This window comes from Ambystoma mexicanum, chromosome 14 (genome assembly GCF_040938575.1).
Source record: "Ambystoma mexicanum isolate Mex_15411 chromosome 14, UKY_AmexF1_1, whole genome shotgun sequence".
Lineage (NCBI taxonomy): Eukaryota > Metazoa > Chordata > Amphibia > Caudata > Ambystomatidae > Ambystoma > Ambystoma mexicanum.
The window spans coordinates 188336413-188357351 of NC_090940.1; the positions used below are offsets into that span (position 1 = coordinate 188336413).

A 20939-nucleotide genomic window follows, 5' to 3' on the forward strand; every position below is an offset into this window, starting at 1 on the left:
TAAAAAAGCTGTTCAATGTGACAGGCCCCCAAACAATATTGTTTGCATTGCTGTTTTTTTCCTTTCTTGACATGCTTTTTCATTCTTTATTTTTGGGCTGGAATGAAGAGCATTGATTGGAAATGTCAAGACGTAACTTTACTATTCATGAATATTTTTGCCTTTTGTTTTTCAGAGAGCCATTTGTGCTCCAGTTCCTGGAGGCCCGCCTCTTCCACCTGGAGCACCTGGTGGCCCCATGCCATCTGTCGCCCCAGGCAGTCGACTACCTCTTATTCCCCCACCACCTCCAACTGGTGGGATGATGCCACCACCCCCACCACCTCCGCCTCCACCTGGTGGTCCACCCCCTCCTCCCGGACCCCCTCCTATGGGGGGCCTAACAGCACCACCAGGAGCACCGCTGGGCCCAGTGCTCAAAAAGAAAACCATTCCACAGCCTGCAAATCCTCTTAAATCTTTCAACTGGGCCAAGCTGCCAGAGGTGAGGTCTTATTGGCATGGTGACAGATAGGAAGCTATTTTACCAATTTGTAATGGAAAAAAGCAACAGTACTAATATTAGCATGTGATTGGCAAAACAGCTGTACAATTTTATTTCATTCTCTGCAAAGCATTTTTTATTCTTAAAATGATATATCAAATTATTCCATTGTCATAAAAGGAATAATCATGTGAACATTAATCGTGCATATACAACCCATTTCTGCCCCACTACATTTTCAATTTGACAGTTGCAACCGGTAATTCATTGGATTAAAAGAAAAGTGGCCGATCTAAACCAATCATTTTAATTGGCCATTGTTGATCTATAGAATATTCAAAGCACATACTGCTTAGGTTATTTGTACTTGACAAGAATATTATCAATTGGATTTCTTTTTCCCACATTTGTAGACAGCCTCCATTTTCTCATAAAGGGTTTTGGATGGGTTTACCATTAATCCAACATTAGCGTAAGAATATTTATAATGTTCTTGAAGATGTGCTATAGTACTTGTACTTTTAACATAACATTTTATGCGTGTTATGGGTTCATGGCAGAAAATGCATTTTTCAAGCCCACTTACATGTACAAGTTTTATAGACGAATGGCCTCGTTCAACTGCGACATTTCTGGCTCGGACACTACCTCGATCCAGCCAAAGGAAATGTTGGCCCAGCTGCAATATAAGGATTGCAAGAGGAAATGAGGTTCACTTCTGATTGATACTATATATCATTCTAGTTTAATTAAAAACTTGTCAAAAACAAATGAAATAACAGTTTATATTTTATTCATGTTTTAAGCACATTTGAAATTAATGAACCTTTTATTGCTCAGACAATGACAAAAATCTAAAACATGATTATTTTACTCTTAAGTTCCCTTTTAGAGTGCAGCGTTTACATTGTTATGGTATCTTTAATTATTCAGCTACATACAAACGTTTTGCGAGAAACATTGCTTACTGTGCCCTTGTATTTACAGAACAAATTGGAGGGAACTTTGTGGACTGATATTGATGACGCTAAAGTCTTTAAGATTTTAGACCTGGAAGACATTGAAAGGACGTTCTCTGCTTACCAAAGACAGCAGGTAACCTTTTGCGCAATCAGAAATATAGTGTTCTACAAACTTCAGCTTGTTAGAGACTTTTTCTGTTAAACTTTTGTTTATTTTAAGAACATATGTAGAATTGAAGTTTGGACTAACAATTCAACAAGTGTTTTTGGTTCATGCTCTGTGGCGTAAACAATTTAATAGCTACACAGTAGGCGCCAAATAGTTCTTAAAAGAACCGCTATGAACGACAGTTGTATGCATACTTTTGAAAATTAGTGATTATGGGAAGAGAGAAAGAAAAAGACTGAGGAAAGGGGTTTGGGGCATTGAGACCTAACCGACTTTGTGTTTTTCTCTCTCCATTTCTCTCTGGAGAGGTGGAGAGCTTAAAGGAGGGAAAATATATGTTTGAAACAGGCTGTACATGTCCAACAATATCAGCTGACTATCTTAAAGCGTGTTATTATATTACCAGGTTTAGTGATCATTTAATGGTTGGACTGTGTGAAATTCAACAACTTTAAAAACTGAGCTGAAATCCTTGGCAATACTTTAAGCATAATCACAGAGAAAATGGTGTAGATGACACTGTACATAAAAAAGGCCAAAAAGAAGCACCCCCTTCCTCTGCAAAGCACCAGTTTTAAATAGCTGATTGACAAATTAATTTAATTTTAATTGAACTGATAAGCTGGAAGAGAAGACCGGATTGAGCTCCCTGGAAAACCAGTCTGCTTCCAAAACACCATGAAGCTATGGAATAGTCTTCGATCACATCCAGGAACAAGACTACCTTACAAGCTGCCACCTCCACCCCCAATTTACAATGTAGGCCTGTAAGTGCCCAATGGTGCGTAAAAATAAAGGTTGTGAAGATGTGAAATGAGAATGAGAGGCCAAGAGTAGTGTTTAACGAGTCTTTATTAAGTAACTGTTTGTGGGTTGGAAAAACTGCTATAGGAGCTAGGGAATTACCTAGAAGTAGTAGTGAGTCCATCTGTAGCAGCGAGTCAAGGTATGGACAACACAAAGTATGGTTCTCCATTTATGCCTTGCACCTTAGAATATTAATTTCCACAAACATAAAAAGTCATGGATATAATTGTAAATCCATATCCCTTGGGGGGCACCTACCCTATTCTATTAGCCAAAGTCCAAAGAGGGTTGCCAAAACAAAAGTTCAAACCTACTCCGAGGAGTTGTTTAGCCACCCATCTAATCCTAAACCTTCAAAAGAAATCTTCACTTCTTGACCGATGGAAGCGTTCGTAAACCTAGTCTACCAAAGTCCGGCACTACTCTCTGAATAAAACAAATGATGGATTCATATGACAATTCCCTTGAGGAATGAGACAGGCATAGTAACAAGAGACACACTGGCTCAAAAGCAACAGTTCGAAAACCCTAATTGAAAAAACTTTGTTGGGTTGGGGTAATTCCTAACTGGCCCTAACTCTAAAGGGGTTTTTCCCTCAACTGATGCTTCTAAGGGCCATCGATGTCCGTAAATCCAAAACCAAAGTCTGTCTGTGTCAAAACCTATGCTTCCCCTCACTCTTAGACAAAATGTGTTCTGGGTCTTCTTAAAGAAAAAATGGTGGCTCAAAAAAAAAGAAATGTAAACCATGACTTGTTTTGGGTGACCTTACCATTGGGTGTAGTTCTGCCAGTTTCAGAAAAAAGATAGGTGAACACAACAAGGGTTGCCCTTGGTACCTTCCACGTAGGGCTCTTGCACCAAATAAAGTTCACAATGTCTGTGTTGCCTGGGATCCCTTCCCCAAGCTTTCCTCCTTCCAGTTCCAAACAAAGCAAACAGTTCTGGTCCGGCCTCTCAGGGTTCCCTTCCCCAAGTCTAGGCCTCTCCTGCAAAGGATCAAAATGTATCTGCGGGCCTCTCAGGGTTCCCTTCCCCAAGCTTAGGCCCCTCTGGTCTCAAACAAACGTTGACACAGTTCCTTCCATAGAGCAGTGTCAGACTTTAGGAAACTCATGGCTTTTGCTCCACCCCTGCGCGACCACTCTGGTGTCTAACCCCTCTCCTCAAGCTTTGTATCTTTTCTTCTATCTTGTTTCACTTTGCCCTTTTACTCCCGCTTTGCAGTGCACTCCTGTACCTTCTTTCTCTTTGCTGTGCCTCTTGCACACTCCTTGTTTTGCTGTGCCCCTGGCACACTCTTTTCACTTTGTTGTGCACCCTTGCACCTTCTTTTCTTACTTTTGGGTTGCTCACACCCTCTCTTTTGCCTTCCAATTCTTTCAAATGCCCTCTTTCCATCCTTTGGGTTGCTGGCACCCTCTTTTTAGCTTTCGGTTCGCTTGCACCCTCTTTCCTTTAACTTGTAAATGCACTTTCTGTCTTTCAGGTCGCTTGAATCCTCTCTTCTGCTTTCAGGTCTCCCGTGCCTTCTCTTTACTTTCCTTCATCTTGCAAAGGCCCTTTTTCTGTCTTTAGGGTCGCTCGCGCCCTCTCTTCTGTCTTTTGCTATCTTTGTACCACTCGCACACCTTGTTTTCCTTGCTTTCCTCTTTCTGCGCCGCTTTCCACTTTCAAATCTCTGCTCCAGCCACACATACACCACTGAATTCCTCTCTTGCTATGAGACTCGCCCAAATAGTGCATAGCTGGTGATCAGCTTCTTTGGGTTCTATGGGCCAAGGTCAGGGTCTTATCACCTGCCCCTCAGATGGCCCTGGGACTGGCACAAGTACCAGGGGAACGAGCACTGGCCTGCACGCGGCCAACCATTAGCAACTCGCCTCACTCCGGCTCCATGGAGACACGGCTCCCTTGCCACGCTGCAACCCTCCAGCCACAAATGCTCCGCGGAGTCCTGCTCTCCTCCGGACTTCCCAGGCTTCTCGTGCTGCAGCCTCCACGTTCCAACCAGCAACCCCGGCTTGCTCATCTTCTCTGACAGAACCACACCTTTTTATATCCTAACTGAGGGTCAAGTGAAGTTGGGTCTGAATGGTTAAGGTAAACAGCCTGACCTTGCCTGACTCAACTAGTGGGACAGCCTAGTGATGTAACATGGTTGGCCTCTCTCTGCTTTTCACTGTTATGTCTATGGGTTATCTTCACTGCTCCCATTCGCCTCTCCCTTGTCTCAGTACATGTTGGAAATGGGGAGGGAGAGGCAGGACAAGACGGGAACAGACATTTTATGATAAATTGATTGGCAGAAGAGAGGGGGAAATCCCCTGTTATACAAAGGGGATGATTCCCCTTTTGTTAGGTTACTCCCTACCCCAGACATCTTACCATGGAAGTACTGATCTTGATAATGCTCCATATGGTCTGAACCAGGGGAAGACAAAAATAGGTTGAGGTTAGAGCCAGGGCATTGGCTCATCTGGCGCTCCTCCTTGCCTGGTTTTGTTCTGGCATGATATTTATGCCCCCTTGGTCAGGAACAATGGAGCCTGCATATCCCATGAAGGCTTCCTGGACTGCTTCCTCCTTACCCTCCATCCTATTAGAATACTGTGTCTCACCTGGGGTATTCCTCTGAGCGTGACCTCAGATGCCCCTACCCAGGTGATCCTCCCTTGCGCATCCGCCCCCAGGGTTTGGATCCAAAAGCGATGGCCCTCCCCTGGCCATCTGAATAGAGGATTCTCTGGGTCTACATGGGAGAATAACCCTAGGTTTCTCACAGGGAATACACATGATTCTGGCCTGTCCCCTCATTTCGGTCTTCCAGTTTTCCAGACCTTTTGAAGTCCTTCCATTTCCTGCGCCAGACCTTTCTACGGGCCCCTGGCTATTTCCAGGGGTTTTCTCGATTTGCTCATGGGTCAGGGTATGCCCCTCTTTTGCTGTCTTGCGTGATCAATGTTGTTGTGTTGTGAAGTCCTTTACCCCAGCCAATAATGCACTTGCCTCTTCGAGAAGAGGAATACCTCAGATCATTCCCTTCTTCAATCTGTGTTAGGAAAGTCTTTCTCCGCCACAGGCAGACAGACCCTCTGTCTATCCCCTCCTAGGAGTATTGATGTGTTTTGACTTTTCCACCGCCACCACTGGTCCTCTCAGTGGTCTCCTGCTTTCTTTTGGTTCACTGGATAATCCCCCTCCAAGGGGTTTTCTTAAAGGTCTTTCTCTAGACTTCTCAATGGTCTGAATGTCTTCTTGACTCTGGATTCTTTCACAGGACAGGGTGCCCACTCTCTTCAGCCCCTGCCTTTTTGGTTTAGGCTAGAAGCTCTTACCTCCCAATAGCTACATTCCTTGAACGCAGAGAATATTTTGTCCCCCTCTTTGTTTAGGTCCTTGTCAGGCAGTCATTATTTTAACTCTCCTGCCAGGATTCCCTCTTTCAGGATTCTTTCAACTCAGAATTCTCTGGGAAGTGCCCAGTCCTCAGGCCTTCTGCCCCCTTTCAGGTGTCTGAGGTGGAGCCTGGCTGTGGTCCTGACCTCCTGTACACTGCAGTTCCTGGTAGTATGACTCCGGCCTAAGTTTCTGCTGAGATGTCGCTGGCAGGCAAGTTAACTTTGTCCAGGTAGCGGCCTCTATTTTATCCAGGGAGCAGTGATACGCTGATCTGCTTTTTCCAAGCTTGTGTGAATCCATTTTTCCCTGGCCCATTTTAAACACCTGGGGCAATGGGTATAATTGTATACTGGCCCAGGATTGGTCCTTGCCTTGGGCGACCCTTATCAGATCCCCTAATTTGCCCTTTCTCCATTGGTTCTTTATTTAGGTTATTATATTATCCCCTTCTATTGGGATGGAGGTAAATTGGATGTATTTCCTCTAGGTGCCAGTTCCGTGGTTTTAAATTTGCACAGTGCCATCATGTCATCCTGGAATTCCAGTAATTGACTGACTGGCAAGGTCAGTCAATTACTGGTAACCATTTGCACCTGATTTCCATTAAGCTTCCCCACACGTATAAAATGCGGAGCACGAGAGCATACTCTGAGCGAGGCAAACCACACGAAGAAACAATATTTTCCTGATGGCAGCTGAACGAGGGAAGAAAGACTGCAAACCAAGAAGGATGCACAAGGAGAGAGATAATCTGCACCTTTCCGGCGATTAACCATTACTTTCCTGAATCCTTGCGATTAAAAAGCATAAGGCCAGGAAAGCAGACTGAAGAATCCTGCATTGTGTGTCAGAGATACCCGGTGCCCTCCTGCATGACTGGGCAGGGAGGGGCAGCAGCTGCTGCAGCACCGTCCTTGGCTCCAGGATCAAAGCAGTGCTACAAAGAACAATACAGCCGGTGAGTTGGGGAGACCGATGCAAGACCGGTCTGTGTTGAAGTCAAGGTTGCAAGCAGAATATTTTATAAAGAGCACAAGAACGAAGATTGGTAACGCGTGTGATGAAAGACGCGAGGAAAGCTTATTTGCTGATGGATGTTAGAACTTTAACAAAGAAAGATACAATACCAGTGACAGAGTGGTCCGGCATCGCAAGTGTGCTCAATGAATGGTCTCAGTGAGGTATCCAGCCAAGAAGGGGCAAAAGAGACAGTAAAAGATAAGAATGAGAAATTAAGTGAATTGAAGTGGTCCTGTGACGGTTTATGCAAAATCCATCGCTCAATCGAAAGTCTTCGATTTTTGATACAAAGAAGAAAGTTTAGAAAGTGAGATTACAGGGTCCAAGCCTGAACGAAAGAGACCAATTGTGAACATTGTGCTAAGGGGTCTGAGCCCGATCGAGGGAGACCTATTTTGAATGTGAAAATCCGGATAAGAAAGGAAATTTGGTGCTTGTTTGTTATGTCAGGCCCTCTGCAATAAGTGAATGTTATTGTGAAAGAGACTTTGGCAGAAGGCCTTGATACCTATGCTTTGAACTGTATCCTCATGGCAGACAAGTGCTGTGGGACGTCATGAGTAAGGCTGCCGCATTGGCGTCACCTTCGGCTTCTGTAAACATTATTGCCTCGACACTAGAGCGAGGTCAGATGCAGCATTCAGACAGGCAGTACTAAAAACCTGTTCTCCAATAGTTCATGATAGCTTGTGCCATTTCTCCCTGAGAAATGGTGCATTGGAATCGCCCTTACAGTATGGAGGAAAGGGGACGGAAGATACTAGTAATACAAAGTTTCTCATAATAGTGACTGAAGTACTCCTAGCCCATAATAACCTTGCCCCCATACAACCCACCAGCCATCCCCCTAAACAAAATATCTAGCAGGCTAGTCCTTCTCTGGGCCAATACTACAAAGGGGACTGAGGTGAGGCGCCTGTGGTTGGGGCTAGCGGGGCGTGACTACGCCCTCGGCCACGCTCCAAACTTAAAGGGGGAAGTTGCTTTTTTGGGGGGGCAAAATGGTACCAGTCCCCTCCTTGTGCCAGAGCCCCTATGCAGTATGGAGGAAAGGCGACTATGAGTACTTCAGTCACTACTTTGAGTAACTTTTTATTGTGCAAGCCTGTTCCAGATTCTACATTAAGGTTTAGATGGGAGAAGCAGCTTTGAAATGTCTTCAGGCAAGAGCAAATTCGTCCTTTTGCTAATGCATTGTAAACTTGATGTGCTTTTAGAGCTTGCGTCTTCACAGCTGGCTCACAAGATGTTTTGGACCCAAATCTAATCCGCTCTAGCCTGAAGAGTCTGTGGTGAGGCATCGTGGGCGTAGTAGTCCACAACATCTAAAAGCTGCAGGTAGTAGACCCCTGCTTTAGATACTACCTCATGCCAGACAAACAGGAACCTACCTATAATAAGTCTGCAACTTTGATATGTTTCAATAAAGTCCACAGCAATCATCCTATTGTTCCCTCTTCAGAATACTCTGGGAAATAATTGGTATTATGGCACCACGAGGGAATGTAAAATATCACCAGGGGGCCATAGCAGCATTTAAACATTATTAGAACACAAAATGCCTCGTCCAAATGAGGTGGTGGCTGCAAAACAGTTGGTCAGCAAGCTACTTTATATCAGTAGATCGAAAGCACGAGCCAAAGAGAGATGCATTTGCTTGGAAATGTAACCGGTAAGTATTTTCCGATGGATGTTGCCCGATTGTCCTTGATGGGACACCAAAGTGTTACAACTGCTCGAGTGAACACCTTTTTTTGCGCTTTTTTTAGGTTCCTTCTGCACTTGCTAACATTTGTGTTTATTTCAGACATTTCTCTCCCGCCACTTAACCTTTTCTCCATTTAGCAGCACTGAGCGCTTCTTGGCTTCAGGAAACATGAACTAGCTGTATATTGTGAAAGCAAAGCGCACACAATTTGCAGAATGGCTGGTGAGGGCTCAGCCTGTTGATTGCGATGCTAGATGTGGGACCTTTTCTCTCATTGCCACATAGAGAGAGTGAATTGAGTTGCCGTCTTGATGCCTTACGCCGTAATGTTCAAGCAGGAGTTTGGAGGGCAATGTCTTATAGCAAATACAAAAGAGTTTTGTGTGTAGCCAGTCTGCTTCACAGAAGTTCCTCTCAGAAGGGGAGCGATTTGTATTTATGGAAGCTCGAAATATGAGAGGAACCCTTCTGTCTATGGGTGCTTTTTGGCATTGTCTAGGCAATTTTCATGAAACGTAATCTACAGTGATGCTTTTGCTCACAAAACGTTTAGTCATGATAGTCATGAACGAAACAGTCAAGTAGTATCACGGAGCACTGAAACGAAGCGCGCTTTGCTCTTCCCGAGGGAGGTGCATGGATGAATGTGTATAGAATCTAAAAGATGTTATGCTTTGAGGAGCTAGAGAAAGGGGGGGGAGGGTACAGATGTGCTGACTTTTTTTTACAATGTTATATTACACCTGCAGAACTTGTCAGATATGTGACCGCTTTGAACACGCTTTATGATTGTGCAATAAGAGAGTCACATATATGCTTCCGCAGCACACTGCTCTGCAGGCTAAGAGCTAGAGCTTTCCCGATTGCATCACTCTATCTTGTATCTCGCTTATCTGAATGCTTCTGTTGCAGCAAATCACCAAGTCGCATACAGTATGTCTTGCTGACTCTGCTTTGGCTCCTCTCTTCCTCTCTCGCTCTCTTTTGCTGTGACCACTGAATTACGCACTGCTGATTGGCTTGCCCATGCGTCTGCTATGAATTAGGACTACTTCCTGAATACCTCCAAGCAGGTGAGTCTGCTGCTGCTTACTGTGCACATTTTGCAATAACTGAATAGTGTACACTGGAAAGGTATGAAAAGCCGCAATCCTTATACAAAAGAGCTGCTTTGTCAAGGCATTCCAGGTGTATTGACGTTGTTTTTAGCATTTGCAATAACAAAGTTAGCATTTTTTGGCAAATCCAGCATTTCCTCTTAACTCTGGAGTGGACGGAGCCTACAATGATTTCCTACGGGAATTCAGGGGTTAAAAATCCTTTGAGTATTTTCACTCGGAGTACATTCATGTTAAGAAATAAATGTCCCATATTTTTTATATGAAAATGTATGTTTATTGTAACGCAAGCAATCCTGTAATTTACCTGAAATATTGTCTTGTCTTAATAACTCTGGTGCCCTGTCACTTGCATACATGTTAACCTTTCCATGCTGTGTTGTATCTTTTATTTTTCTGATTCTTTCTTTTCACAGATAATTTCTTTTTTTTCTCAGCCTTATGTGCCTTTATAAAGTCTCTGCTCCGCATATCCATTGTGTGCTTTATCTCTTACCGTGTTCCCTTTCTTTACCTCCACACTATTTAAATAGCCATTCAACAGTCGTCCTACTTTAATCACCCATAGCCTTCTATATTCTTCTTCATCCATCACATGTATGTCTTCCTCAATGTCTTTATTGTGCGTTACCCCCTTCGTTGAGGTTGGCACATGACTCTGAATACTGAAACTTGGATTAGGGGTCTGCAACCTGCCCTTCTCCAGATGCTTTGGGCAGGGATTCCTATGACCCCTCAGTAATGACTATTCTGACCAGGCATGGGTTAAATTGTCCACATCTGGAGATTCTACAGTTGCAGGCACCTGAAATAAGCCAATTCATTAAATGTGGATGTTTTCAACTGAATAGGTTCATGGGAACATGGTGTGTACAAAGGCACTCGAAACCTTTCTGATTCCAGTGGACACTTCGGTTGTCATAAAGGCTGCATCTGAGCATTCTTGGCAGGCATCATTTAATGGGTAAGGTGTGGGCAATTTGCAGATTCTTGACAACTTGATTCTGGAGTAACAAGTTGTCTGGTTCATCGATCTAGAAATGAAAGTGTATAGTAAAATACACAGTCTTTCAAGACTATGGATGCCACCTTGTTTTGATTGGTTGACAAGGCAACAGCAAGGGTAATCACTGCTGCGATTGAGTTAATTTTGTTGTAATGTTTGAATTGTCCTATCCTTTGTCACATAGCATAGAACCATTACAGGTACGGTTCTGCGGTACGTAACTGGCTGTTTACTACCCTGTAGGAAGCTGATGGTCTTTTTAGTATTGCACTGGCAGTAGGCCTTTCCACTCTCCTCCCTTCACAATCATCCCCACAAAATGTCATCTACCCTACAATCTTTGTTCACACCTCCCAAGTCAATATTATTTACCTCCTTCCTTTCTGCTAATATCTTCGCTCACTACTTTTCCTCTAAAATCTCTCAAATTCGTGACACTGAGCCCTCCTCTCTCTCCCCAACCCACCTTCTGTCCACCATCTCTTCCCCTGCCTCTCCTACACTCAACGACTGCATCGCTACATCCACTATTGAATTGGCACCCATCCTTCGCACTGCCAGCCTATCTTGCGCTCCTATCGACCCTTTTGCTCCCCAAGTTGTCAAAGACTGTCTGTCACTTGCCCTTATCTCTGAGTTGTAATCTCTCACTCCCCGCTCTCTGCTGTCTTCAAATCTGCAACTGCCTTAATTAAAATAAAATAAAAACTCTGCTGACCCATAGTCCCAACAAACTATCACCCAGTTTCTCTCTTTCCCCGTTATTTAAATGTCCTTGAGTGGGTGGTCTTCAACCAGATCACTAAATATCTTGAGGTTGATGGCTTTGGAGATCCACTTCAGTGTCTCTTCTGTAGCAAACCCACCACTGAGACTACACACATGGATGTCTCGAACTATTTCTTAAATGCTCACCACTCCAAGCTCTATTATATACTTAAATGTTTGGACTTTTCTGCCACTTTGGACAGTGTGGACCACGCTGCTCCTCTTCTCACTGTCCAGGACCTTGGGTATCACAGGTCTGCTGTTGCCTCCTGGATCGCCTGCTACATGGCAGGTCGATCCTTTGAAATCTCTTGGAACTCACAAACCTCTGATCCACCGTCTCCCTGGCTGCATCCCACAAGGATCAGTCTATGGACCTCTGTTCTTCACCCTCTACCCTGGGAAGAGTTATCTCATCCATTGGCTTTCACAATCACATTTTTGCTTATGACACTCTGATATGGTTCTCTTTTCCATCCTTCACTCCAGCCATCTCAGAACTGATTGCAAACTGTCTCACTGCAATTAGTCACTGGATGGCTCTCATGCTAATCTGAACTCTTAAGAAACAGAAGTCCTCTTTCTCCTGACTTCAAATGCAATCCCTCCCCTCCGTCCTTCCTTTACTTCTTGTTCCCTCACCCAAGGCTCACAATATTGGTGTCCGTTTTGATAGCAACATAAGAGTACAACAATACAACACTACCACTGCTGCTTGTATTATCCTCCTTAACATTCAGAAAATGTGTCGTTTTGTTACTAACCACTTTACAAATAATGTCCACTCTCGTGCTCAGCAAACTGTACTACTGCTCAAGCTTACTATTTGGCCTTCCTCTCTGCTCCTTCCACCCTGTAGAAAAAGTCCTCAACTTGCTACCTGCCCACTTTACAACCTTCCCAGATGCTCCCCCACCTCTACATACCAACAACATGATGGTTGGTTCTTCATACACAACTGCTCTTTTCAAGCTCCTCCATAGTATACAACGTTATCAATGGTCTTACTCCTCAGTACCCGTCTTATTGTATCTCAATTTACTCATCACCTTGTTCCTTCCGATCCTCCACTGCACGCAACCTTACCTTCCCAGACCGTCCCGGTGCCGCCTCATTCCTTCCACTCTTTCTCCATACTCCATGGAACCCAGTGCCCATAACAATCCAAGCCAGCCAAACTGTGGATCTCTTCAAAGCTGGTTTTAAACTTCACTTACTTGTTAAAACGGGGCTTCCCTCCCCTCTTCATGTCATCTCTACGTGACCCCAGCACTGCATTCAGTGATGCTCAATGATGTAATTCCCTCTTAGGTGACTTACAAAGTTAACATTAACCTGCTTTTTATACATATATTTTCGGTTTGTTTTGTCCCTAGTCTTTGTCAAACTTTGTTCACACCCTCATAAACTAGCTCAACTCTTGTTCTCATTTTTGTGCTGTTGCATAGGCCCCCTTTTGGGGAATGGCTCTGCCATATGTAAATGTGTTAGTGTAAGTCATTTCTAATCGAATTTGACAACCCTGTTCTTCAAATAAATACTGGACAGACAGTCTTAACAGGCACCGCACGGACCATTAAATCAGTCAATTGAATTTGTGAACTCTGCTCTTCCACTGGTAAAACCAAGTTTATTTAAATCCTGATTGCCACTGATGTCAACACATTTGACTGTTCTTGCCTTTAAAAGTGAGCCGCTCTATATCGGTTGACTGACTTGTTTCCTTGCTCCTGCTTTTTGTGGAGTACGGCTACTGTATATCTCCTGAAGCTGCCCTGTTTGTTGAACAGGGATGTGAATGGTGCTGCCAGGCAGACAATTTATTTTGTAAATGGCCAGTTGTCCAAGCCACTTTTTTTCTTTTGTGGTTCATCGGATTGCCGTCATTGAATACTGAAATAGAAAGCTTGGTCTGAACAGGTCAGTTTGTTTCAAGCTCTTAGTTTGTTCGTTTTTGGGATTCCTAACAGATGTAAGATGTTTCGGTAAACCTCTGCTCAAGTCTGTGTCATAAGACCTGTGAGAGTGTTGCCCATTTTAGTGCTGGGCACAGCAGCAGACTTTGCCTTGTTAGGTTTCATATGGAGCCTTGATGTTTGACTGAATGTTATTCGCTGGTTCCCTAACTTTTTAGAGGCCAGCACTAAACATACGCTTAGCCCCATTGGGTTGTAGTTTGATATTTCATTCCCGTCCAAAAGCGCTTTGTTTTCCCGGTTTGTCGTCAGCTGGTGGTAGCAGCACTCACTGGTTACCTGCATTAATTCATTCATTCTGTATGATAATGCCTGTCTCCCACTTAGCTTAAGGTCCTGGCCCTTGCTCTGCATTACGATAAATGTACCAATGAAATTAGGACGTTTCCACCAAAGAGCTCCTTGACGGTGCATTTCTTTCTTTTATTTTGGTGTATGGTTGATGGCAAATGAGGGAGGCCATCTGTGATTGCAAGCCTACCTGCTATTTCCTATCAGCTGAGGGCATCATCAGCTATGCATTGCAATGCTGCTGGCACATAAAACAGAGCCACGTATTGTGTAACGCGTCATGTCAAACGACGCTGCAGGCAAACTGCTTAATAAAAGAACAGAAATGGTGACAACTTTTGAACTTCACCATTTCGCTTTTTTCACCCAGCCCTTGTGTTCGTTTATGTTTGGGTGCATTCAGAGCTACCTTTTCATTTCTATTTATTAGCTTCATTTCCAAAGCCGTTTGTGTCCAAAACAGTTCCATTTGCAAGCAATGAAGCTTCGTTGACTTGAGTTCATTCAATGTGGAATGAATTGTGAATTGTATTCTGTTCCCTGAGGACAATTACGATGGTCATTTTAGAGCTCAGCTCTTCAGGGCTTCTCGTGACCTCCCACATCTGAGTACTCAGTGCAGGGCACTCAGAAGATTGCATCATTTGGCACAATGTACATCTCAGAAATAAAAGGCGCTTTGTTCCGCATGCACTGAAAATGAAAATTCATACGCATATTTATGTAACATTCTGACTTGTTATTTCCAACTCTTTGGAAAATCCTTGATGCCAGGAAAGGACTGTCAGCTGATGATCTGAAATCGTTTTTTTTTTACAGTAGGAACTAAGGATATTTCAGTAAATGCCTGTTCTTTTTAACTTGGGAATCTGGGTTCTTTTGCCAGTGGCTTCATAAACACACAGTAAAGATGTACTCAAACTGGATCTTCAAAGCCGACGTCGGGTATGCCGCTCCATATAGAATGCGGGAACCCAATCAAGCAGAAGGGTGTAAAAATGCAGAGGCTTTGAGACCTCGGGGCTCTATTTCTCTGTCCCGTTATCCACTGCATTTAACAGTCCCTATTAAATGTGATTGGGATACTTGGTCCTCTTCACAGTGCCAAAAATATTGATCATTCTGTGAGGTGTATGAGCACAGCCCCCAAACTCCACTTATTCTTAATAACTGTTCAGTTATTTTGAATGTCATGAATATTCTGTTTTTTTGTTTTTAGTCATTCCTACTTGTTCATGATATGCAAACTATGGAGTCCTAGAATTGTTAGCTCCCCAAGCCCTCATTATCTAAAATTACATTAGTCGTACCCTTCTAACGCAATTGCATTTTATTAAACAGTAATGCATACAAGGGCCAGTCAGAGTACACCTGCACTGCATGTAAGGGACTGGCCAGCATTAACAGCCCTACATTTCCCTCATCCCACAATGACGTAATATGGGGAAAGCGCACTGTTAAGCACGTTTCCTTAATGGTATTACTGAAGAATAAAGGTGATGATCTTCTAGTCACATGAAGTCTTGCAGGAAACCATTACTCAAGCTCAGAAGGACAAGGACACTTAAAGCGGCATGCCATTAAAAAGAAAACACTACTTCTGTCCCCAACTTTGCAACACTAGCAATCGCAGTCAATGAGAATTCGAGGCAGACACGTTGCTCAAAGTCTCACCCCTCTCATTTCTAGTGTTTAGATGGGTGTTTAACTTGCACTTCAGTGCCATTTACAATTGTATATATGTGCTTTTACAACATGCACAAATGTTTTTATATTGTCTGTGTAACATCTTTTAATTTCTAAACATGTCACTTTCTTGTATGACTTACACAGCACATTATTTTTGACTAGCTGAGAACTGCCTTACATCCATTAGTCACCCTCCTACCTTTGATCAGGAAATCCCTGCGGAAAGTAACGTTTCTTATAACTGATTGGAATATATTTTCAATTTATTTGCATGTTTCTTGCAGAAAGAAACCGATGTCACGGATGACACACTTGGTTCCAAGCACAAGGTCAAGGAGCTGTCTGTAGTGGATGGGAGGCGAGCCCAGAACTGTAACATTCTCCTTTCAAGGTATGTCTTTTTTGTGTTTTGTATTTCCTTTTATTCTTTTTATACGATAGATTTCTAGTGTTTGGAAAAATGTTCTTGTGATGTGTTCTGTAAATTGAGTGTGCGCCTTTTAGGCAGTTCTGCTTGCTTGAATGCATTTGTGTTCGCTAAAATGAGTGACTTGGGATGTGTGGAATATTGGCCCAGTTGTCTACTGTGGATGCTGGAGACCGGAGTTGTTGCAATATCCACTTCCTCATTTGACCACAGTGTGTCTTTCTGGACAAATCGTACAATGTCCCTGAATTCCCATATCTGCCCAGCAGTTATACATCTGCACATTGCTGGTGCCAAGCGCCATTTACTGAGTTGGGCACTAACATGTGCTTGAACATTCTGTAGAATACTGTGGAATTTTAACTGAAAAATCTCAGCTCAATTACGTTTCCCTTTTGTTCCTCCTTGGTTACAAGAAGCGGTGTCCGAAGAGAATATAGAGATTGGAGTGTCTCTTTCTTAGACTGATCAGTTGGTTCCTGAACCAGGCGCTGCTCAGCTAGCAATGATCTAATGGGCCAACATTCTTTAAAGTCAGTGTACATTCAGAAGTACGTATTTTGCAGCCCTCTCTAGTTTTACTTCCCAAACGTTAGAATAGAAAGGTAAGATCTGGACTAGTGACATGGAGAGGCCTGTATTTGAGGTGGTGCAGAATCCACATGAGGCGTAGTTGGTTGGAATGGCTGCCTGTTTAAGCTTTTATTTTTATATTTGCCCCTTGGCATCTGGTCCAAGCAGGCATGCATCAACAATAGTTGTCTATCTTCTTTACTTGGGTGGTGAAAGCTAGTCTGGCATGTTACCACTACTTCTATAGATGGAGAACAATGGGGGATTGCATTTGCTGGCGAATACGCATCCGTGAGGCAGGGAGACTGGTTGAGGCAAGGAAAAGCGTATAGATGAATGCATGCCACGACTGGGGGGAGGTACATACAGACATGGAGGTAGGTGCCTTGATGCTAGAATTCTTATAACAGAAATGACATTCAGGAGTTTGACTGGTTTAGACTACTGGCCAGTGTTTGAGTGTGTGACCGATGGTTGCCCACACAGATCAGCAGTTGTTCGTTAACACATGTAGCTGGTGCACTAGTTATCAATGGCTGAAGATGCTGACTGGGATCATACGGTGTAAATGCCAATAAAGCATTGAGAAGAAGGGGAGCGAGGAGAAAATGAAAGCGCGCAAGAGATGAAGGGTTTTCTTTTACGGAAAGAGTGTACTGTTCTTGATATGAAGTGCTGCTCAAGGATTCCCAACTCTTGGTTGCTCGTGCTAAGTTCCTTAGAACGAGGCGCATGTTAATTTAATAAAGAGACTGCATTTATAAGAAAACCCTCTTATTGATGGTGTTCATTTCCATCCAATGCTAATGTATCCAGAGGTTAACGAAACAAATGCTTTGTTCTGTGTACCTTATGGGAGTTACCACTAAGTAGAATCTGTGCTTATCTGCAAACTGCATAGATGAAAGTGGAAGACGGAAGACTTCAAACTAGAAGGTACGTGTAAAGACTGAGCAGCATCTGTTGTCAATGATGGGACGGTGCCGCAAACCACAGTTGACTTCCCTTTGAAGATTGAGCCGTTTAAGAGCCGACTCTTGCAAACACTACAGAAGTAGCTATACTGGCAACACTACTGGCTTTCTCTACACTGCTATTACTGCCTAGCCTGTACCACACAAGTTTTTTTTTGCACTCCCCTCACCCCTTAAACATCAGCTCTGGAAGGAATTAAAAAGTGGGAGTGTTTAGAAGCCAGCATTGACAAACCTCGTGGTTTTGGATGCTGTATGGTGAAAACATGTTCTGTGCACAAAGACACATTTGGGTGCCATGCCCAGGGGAATGTCGATAAGAGTGGAGAGTTGGTGCAGGAGGTACACGTGTGAGCAAGGGTACGTGGCTGCATTAATGACACATCTAGAAGATGAATGAATAGCAGCTTAAGGGTGTAGGATAGTGTGAGAATGAATGGACCGATGAATGCTGATGTGGATCAATGGATTATGGAATAAGCATGTAGGGATGGATGAATAAGTGATGTGATTTCAATCCGGCACTTCACCTAAGTCAACGCCTAGCGTGTAATGCACAACTGAAATCCTTATTTATTTGTGTCTAAAAGTTTTTATTCTGAACGATGTACCACTCATATAATGCCCCCCCCCCCCCCGCCACCCCAGGGGAACCAGGAATCAGGCTGGTTTGCAAAGTTAAAATATTTATTTATGTAGTTACAAATTAATCACCCTATGTTTTAATGGGCATGCAATAATCACCAATGGGGTGATGTAACACTAAGCAATCTCTTTAATAACAAGGAGTAATAGTGAGCAAAACAATTCAGCACAGAAATAATACTGTTGTGTGTGTGTGTGTTCAGAACAGATAGCAGTGTGGTTACTATTTCCCCCTGCACACCCCTCAAACCCCCAATAGACAATGTAAAGAGATGGGAGGAGAGAACAGGTTTTCAGGAATGGCAGAATTCAAACAAAATAACAATCCCACTTCCCCCCAGCAACACAAGAGAAAAACAGAATTGATTGGCAAGCTGTCAAAATGGTTTTTAAAGTTATCTGAGAATGGAATGTGCAAAAACACGAAATATGGTTTAAATTGCTGAAATTGTAGAAATTCTTATGGGAGCCACTTTGTATAGTTACAAACACTGGCAGTGATTTAATACTAAGAAGCAATGTGAAATCTTAAAATTGAGGTCGGAAGCAATCAAAAGCTGTTTTACACGTGACAAAATTTCCCTAAACGAACATTTGCAGCAAACCTTTCCGTGCGCGATAATCGTGATTACAGGAGAACCGTATGGATTTGTGATGCGGTTTTAGATGCAAATTAAAGCTGTGGATGTTAGCTGTTTCTAGCACAAAAGTAAGGAAGTTATGGACGTTTTAGCAGAGGTTGATTTTCTGAGACAGGTGCAAGAATGTGAATCAGGAATGCAGTTTTAAAATGACAAAACGGATTTCTTATACTAGGTTAAAGACTACCAAAAAGTATAATGCCACACAGGAAGGTCATTCATGGCTGCTTATAACAGTTCGGGTGTGATACTTTACTTTCTGTTTGGTTTTGAAATTACTTTTTTAATCAATCAATGGGAAGTTAGGGTTAGGAACACATATGAGAGAAGAGTCCACGCAAAGATAGTTCTAACAATACTGGCTCAGAAAGAAAGAGAGGATGGGTTTCAGGTGGGGATTAACTAAGCAAGGTACATAGGCTAGTGACACAGTTCGATCTATAGATGCTGACTATATGTGTTTCAAACAGAACGGTCGGGGATTCTGGTCGGGGATTCTGGTCGGGGATTCTGGTCGGGGATTCTGGTCGGGGATTCTGGTCGGGGATTCTGGTCGGGGATTCTGGTCGGGGATTCTGGTCGGGGATTGGCAGCGTCAGGGCTCTCTGGACACCGCACGGCACAACTGGACTGGATCTGATCTGCAATGGCTCTGGTCACAGCACAGCACAACTGGATTGGATCTTTTGGTTCTCGTAATAATTATTTTAGCAGGCAAGCAGTACAGCACAGCCCGGCTGTTTATTTCCCCTTAGGTTTCTAGGGTTCTGGTTCTGGTATTTTAAGGTCTACCCTGAAAATGGTTCAGCTATGTGGTGGGCCTTTCTGCTTTCCAAGTTGGAAGATGGATGGCTCTGCTTCATGGTGCTCCACCAGCAATCGGTTAGTGGGTGAATCTGTGTGTCTTTTGTGAGTGCTGAGCTGTTTCTATTTATGCTTATGATAAAGGGGTGTGTGTGCTGGTTATCCTAAGCGTGTCCCCTTTCCAGGGATTGGTCAGGGTCTCCCATCTTCCATGATAAGAGGAGAAGAACAGGGTGTCACCATGATGTGGGTTTACGAGGCCTAGAGTCCACCCCTAGCCTCTTGACCACAAAATCTACTTTTAATACAATACATATTTACAAATGTGCAACCTCTATAACAGGCATATATACAGTTTACATATTTTGTGTAGCAGATACTCCTCCAAACCCGGTCGCTGTAAGATCTTGAATCTGCTTTTTACAGAATTTTGCCCTTTTTGTCCGGAACGCATGTCCAATTTCGGAGCAAATTTCTACAAATGTGCGCATTAAACCTGAGCATAAGTGAATGAAGTTTCATGCTTCTATCAAAAATATATTTTGCGTAATATCACTTTTTCCGCCATTTCTTCCTAGAACATGCCACAGAGTTCTGGCACCTCTTCACCCGTGCATCCAGTAATCACATTAACAATGCTGTTATTTCTATAAATTTCACAATTTTACATAGTAAGTTATATGTATTTAAACAAAACATTCTTTGTGAATGTCCAGCCACAGATGGCTGTTTGTCTCTGCCTCCTTCTGTCTCCCTGCAGTTCAGAAGTAGTCTCCTCCCTGTTTCTCCTTGGCAGAGGCCATTTTACAACCCTTCACACTTGGACTTCCTCCAGTCAAAGGAAGGCTATTGTCTTCTTCCCCACTGCAGCCCACATTCTTGCCCCACCGTATAATCATCACTTAGGTGTGATATCCTGGTGTAGAGGAGCTGGAAGGAGAGCTGGTAAATTGTTTTGGTTGCTTTTAGTCGGGCTTAAATTCAAATGTTAATTCTGTTGCATTTCTTTTCTTGGTTTAAAATAAACTTGTGATTTTCAAACTAGCAGCTAGAACACTTATTCCAGATTCTACACCATGGGATTAAACAGTTACAACATAGGTTACTCTCAGTAACAGGTCACTTACTTTTCAACCATTTGATTTCAGTTGTACAAGTGTACATTCTATCATGCAGGCTTCTGACAGCTGTCATTCAGTCGGCCGAGGGTACTGCACCCAGATTTTGACAGATTTCCACAGGCAGGCACTTTGGCTGTGGATGTTTCTTTGACAAATTCAGCTTTTCAGGATATTGTAAATTCCCAATGATTTCTTGAACTAAATGAATTGTAGCACCCAGCAAGAATATTGGCTGTTTGAGGGTGTTTTGTACCGGTGTTCTGCAGTTTCAGCAACCAAACAAAAAGGATTTAAACGCAAAATTTTGGAGTTCTTTTAGCAAAGCACTGCTTTTCCCGCTGTGCTCCATTTGT

General features: G+C 43.3%; 1 protein-coding gene across 4 annotated transcripts in view; it reads left to right on the forward strand.

Moving 5' to 3' along the window:
• Window positions 1-20939, forward strand: part of DAAM1 (dishevelled associated activator of morphogenesis 1) — an 896952-nt gene that overhangs the window by 742048 nt on the left and 133965 nt on the right. For 3 of the 4 annotated variants that reach the window (XM_069638889.1, XM_069638891.1, XM_069638890.1), the window contains 4 exons: window positions 176-484; window positions 1472-1579; window positions 9600-9626; window positions 15686-15792. In XM_069638889.1, coding sequence (XP_069494990.1) covers window positions 176-484; window positions 1472-1579; window positions 9600-9626; window positions 15686-15792 — 551 coding nt within the window. The remainder of the gene's footprint in view (window positions 1-175; window positions 485-1471; window positions 1580-9599; window positions 9627-15685; window positions 15793-20939) is intronic. The other variant, XM_069638892.1, reaches the window with a different exon arrangement.